General features: G+C 56.7%; 1 protein-coding gene across 1 annotated transcript; it reads left to right on the forward strand.

The window, feature by feature from the left end:
* The first annotated feature begins 385 nt into the window (after positions 1–385).
* On the forward strand, positions 386–3450 carry LOC116579748 (paraneoplastic antigen-like protein 8A). The gene is made up of 2 exons (XM_032325440.1): positions 386–675; positions 823–3450. The coding sequence occupies exon 2, from the start codon at positions 910–912 to the stop codon at positions 2398–2400; it is 1491 nt and encodes a 496-aa protein (XP_032181331.1). The 5' UTR covers positions 386–675; positions 823–909; the 3' UTR covers positions 2401–3450.
* The last annotated feature ends 971 nt before the right edge of the window (positions 3451–4421 follow it).

Genomic DNA, 4421 nt, shown 5'->3' on the forward strand with positions numbered 1-4421 from the left:
TGAGCGAATGAAAGGGCTGTCCGGAGCTGGGGCTTTGTTTGTTAGAGGAACTCGGAGGGGGGTGGCGACTAAGCGGCTCTTTCCTCTCGCCCTTGGGTTTCTGGTGGTTCCCAGGGGTCCCGTGGGCTGAACCCAGCAGAAACGCAGAGGTTAGGAGGACTAGTTGGTTGCCATCGTGGAAGTCAGGACACTCCGCCCCGGTCCCCGAGGCCCACGTTCAACTGAAGTGTGGAAAGAGTGCGTCTGGAGGGACAATCGACGAACGCGCAGACCCTTTGCTCGAGGAGCTGCTGAACGCCCCCACCCCCACTCTCGCGCTGGGCTCCCCAGGCGGGAGGGCGCATCCCGAGCGCTGGCCGGTTGCCATGGCGACCGCGGGAGCGGCAAGGACGCAAGTGCGCAAGCGCGCGCTGCGACGCCGGTCCCGGTTCCGCGCAGCTGCCGGGATCCGAGGGAGACGACGCGTGACCCGCCGGGGCCGGAGCGAGGGCAGACGTCCTCTCCTCGGCGCGTTCCCGGGGAGCAACCGAGCCGGCTCCTGGCGAGCGGCGGCATCCCGGCGGCCTGTCCCCGGCCCGATCACGGGCTGGGCAGTCGGGGGCGGGGCTGCGAGATCCTTGCCGGAAGCCTCTGGGGCAGGGCCGAGCGCAGTTTTTGGCCGGTCGCAGGACACCTGTGAGCACCGGGGCCTGGTTTGGGGAGGAGGGGCCTGGGAAAGCGCGAGGAGGCCTCTAGGCCCGCAGCGCAGGGGGAGGGCAGCTGAGATCTCTGAGCCTGGCCGTCTTCTGGGGAATCTGACCTCCCTCTCCTGTCACCTTACAGGATTAGTATCTGGGGACCGCTGCCTCCTTCGGCCACCTTATAAACTGTCGAGTGCACGTGGGATTAGAGACGCTAGGTGTCCGCACCATGGCCATGAACCTTCTGGAGGACTGGTGCCGGGGGATGGAAGTGGACATCCATAGGTCCCTGTTGGTCACGGGCATCCCCGAGGACTGTGGTCAAGCGGAAATTGAGGAGACTTTGAATGGGGTCCTCTCCCCGCTGGGCCCATACTTTGTGCTCAATAAGATTTTCCTGCGGGAAGAGAATGCCAAAGCTGCCCTAATTGAGGTGGGAGAGGGTGTGAATCTCAGGGCCATTCCTCGGGAGTTCCCAGGAAGGGGGGGCGTCTGGAGAGTGATTTGTAGAGATCCCACCCAGGATGCTGAATTTTTAAAAAATCTGAATGAATTCCTGGATTCTGAGGGGCGCACCTGGGAGGATGTGGTCCGCCTGCTCCAGCTTGGCCAGCCCTCACAGCCCCAGAATCGGCCTCCACAGAACTGGGGAGATGCTTTGGGGGTGCTCTTGGGGGCAGTGGTGCAGATCGTCTTCTACATGGATGCTGAGATCCGCAGCCGTGAGGAAGCCGGGGCTGAAGAAGGTGCTGATGACCAGGTAGCTTCAGCCTCAGCCTCAGGTGCACGGAGGAAGGTGAAGAAGGAGCCAGGGTGGGCTGCCGAAATCGGTTCCGCTTTGAAGATGGAAAATCTCGGCAGCTGCAACGACCCAGAAGACGAAGGTGACCCTCCGAAACCTCTGGTTCGTAGGGCTGGAGCTAAAAGTCGCTCCAGGAAGAAGAAGCAGAAAAAAAGACCCAAGCAGGAATCCGTGCTCTGGAGGAAGCCCAGAGGCCGCCGTTTCAACAGCTCGGCCTCCTTGGAGGATCCTGAGGCTGCTGGGGCTGAAAACATGGAGGTCTCCGATTCCATCAGGAGCAAAAGGAAGCTGCGTGTGAAGCAGGAGGAGTCGGCCTTGAAGCCCGTGGCAAAATGTGCCTGGAGGGCTCCCAGCAGCTCGTCCCATGACGCGCGGTCAGAAGCTGTGAGCTCTGGGGTTGCTTCACAGTCAGACCAAGGTGGCGGTCGGGAGGGCCCCCCAAAGAAGAAGGCCATGGGCTGGGCCTTGGCAAAGAGCCCTGTCCCTGTGAGAAAGAAGAAGAAGGTGAGCTTGGGCCCTGTTTCGTATGTCCTTGTTGAGTCAGAAGATGCCAAGAAGAAGCCAGCGATGGGGAAGAAAGGGCCGGGCTCAAGACGAGATGGGTTGCTTCAGAAGGCCCCACGAGGCCCCCAGCCGGTGGGGTTGCTGGCCTCCACGTCTCGGGGCCCAAAGGCCAAGCCGGAAGGTTCTCTTCAGGCCTCCAGTGGTCAGAATGGCAACAGAAGTCACTTGGGTTGTGCCGGCGGACGGCTGAGTGGAGAATCCGAGCAGGAGAGACAGGTGGGCGCAGAGGCGCTTAGGGCCGTCGCAGATCAGGTGGAGCTTGAGGAGGACGCGAGCATGGCGGAGGGGGCGGGTGTCCCACCAGCTGAGGTTTTAGAGGGTGGAAGCCCTGACCTTCCTCCTAGAAGCCCCTGAAGGCCAACCGTGGGGACATCTATGAGCAGGAGGTGGAAGGGTGAACCCCCCACCTCTCCTTTGTTGGTGAGTGTCATTGTGGGGTTCTCAGGTCGTTCTGCCACGTCCTCCACCCCAACTCCCTTCATCAGAATCGAATAGTGGGGAGTGAGAACATTTGTCAGGGTCCATGACTTGGAGGGTCAAGTTTTCTGGAAGCCTGGTTGGGGGGATAGACATTTTCAAGCACTTAAAAGGTCCAAGGAAGTAAGAAAGAAATTCCAAAGAACACCTCCTTCCCTGGTGAGATCTTCTAATTTATCCACAGAACCCAGAAAGCCTTGATTTGGGGGACAACCTGCGATGAGCTGAAGGAAGACCAAGGATGAAGCATCCAATGGGGAGCAAAGTTTTTCTCCTTATTGAACACACCATGACTTTGACATGTAGGAACCCAGTTTGGGGAGATGGGACTTTCAGAGAAAAACCATCTGCAAGCTCTTCGGTGGGAGAGACGAAGGGAGGGAGGTGCACCTCTCTGCTCTTTTCTCTGCCAGCCCTGCTTTTGCCCCTCCCCCTCAACTCACCTTCAGAGGTTGGAGAGTTGCTAAGCAGACTGGGAAAATCCTAGAATATTCACTTTTCCTTGCAAAGGCAGGGCCCCCTTGTTCTGCCTCTCATTCTTGTTCCCTGCTTCCTGGAGAGTGAGCCGGTGTCTGCATGCAGGGCCTGGCGTTTTCTCCCATCTTCTGTGTGTTTCGCCCACCAGGAAGTTAAGCAGACATCTTCAAAGCAGACCTGCCTTTCTTGGTGCCCGTGTTCTTCCGCTTCCATCCTCATTAGCCCGCCAGAGGGCAGGAAGGTCCCAGGAGTTAGTTCTGGAGGAAAAGAGTGTGCGCTTAGGCTTTGAAGTGTTTGAGATCTAGGTTCTGTCAATAAAAACGGTACTTGGGTTCCCATTTGGAGTCAGATGCTCTAGGAAGCCTGTGGGGAGGAGGGGTGATGTGTAGGGAAGGACTCAGGCACTGTTGGCTTCCCAGCCCTAAGTCCATCCAGCGCCACCAAACCCTCCACATCTTAAGGGCTGAAGACACGTTTCACATTATAATAAGAAAGGAAAAAAATTCTTTAAAAAGTCGGCTGTTAATTTCTGTTCTCTGAATAGACTAGCATACTGTATCTGTGTGTGTGTGTGTGTGTGTGTGGGTGTGGGTGTGTGTGTAGGGGAAAGGGGAGGGATACCCATCATAAGTGGTTCTCAAACAGTGTCCCAGGAGACCCAAGGCATGCTCAAAGATGTAATCCAAATCTATTTTTCTCACGTCTTTAAAAAAAAAAAAAAAAAAAGCTGGAACTTGAACTCGTCCTAAGGAAAACCTATCAGATAGGAGACAATCAGAATGTTACCTTGTGTTCCTAAGTGAGCCTGATTTTGCGCAGGTCTCCAGTGAGTTGTTTCTGCCATCTGTTTGCATACAGCCGGACTTCTTGTAAGTGTGGCTGATGAGAGCGAGGTTGCGAGTGGGAGAGCCGGAGTTCCGCGCATGCTCTGTAGCGCAGCACTCTGGAAGAAGTCTCCTTTTGTAACACACACGGCCCTGGTACGCTGCGGTGTCCAGCCGTGAGCCAGCCCGTCCGCCTGTTCCCGTGGCGCTCAGTAATCCTCTCGTCCCGAGGAGTTTTAGCCCTCCATGAGCCCAGGGCTTCTCTCCTGACTTCAGTTTCTGTGCTTGGGAATGTGCACAGTTGTTAGATGTTAATCATTCCAACTTGAAAATAAACGTCTTGTGACAATTAATTCCAAAAACCTGGGTGAGTCTTCACTGAGGATGCCTGGCTGCGGGGCAGGGAGGAGGGAAGAAACCGGTTTCCACGGCAGCTCTTTGCTCCGCATCCGTGCACGTGGAGGTTTTCCTTGGGTTTGTGCAAAAGGCAGGAGTGCCCTGGCCTCTCGAGGTGAGGAGAGCCAGGGACTCCCCAGCACCCGGTTTCAAAACTGGGCCCACTGGATCTTCACTGTATTAAAAGGTGCTGCCATGATG

This window comes from Mustela erminea, chromosome 19, assembly GCF_009829155.1.
Source record: "Mustela erminea isolate mMusErm1 chromosome 19, mMusErm1.Pri, whole genome shotgun sequence".
NCBI lineage: Eukaryota > Metazoa > Chordata > Mammalia > Carnivora > Mustelidae > Mustela > Mustela erminea.

What these genes read in the sequence shown, in the direction of transcription:
- LOC116579748 (XM_032325440.1), top strand. Translation starts at nt 910, where the DNA reads ATGGCCATGAACCTTCTGGAGGACTGGTGCCGGGGGATGGAAGTGGAC.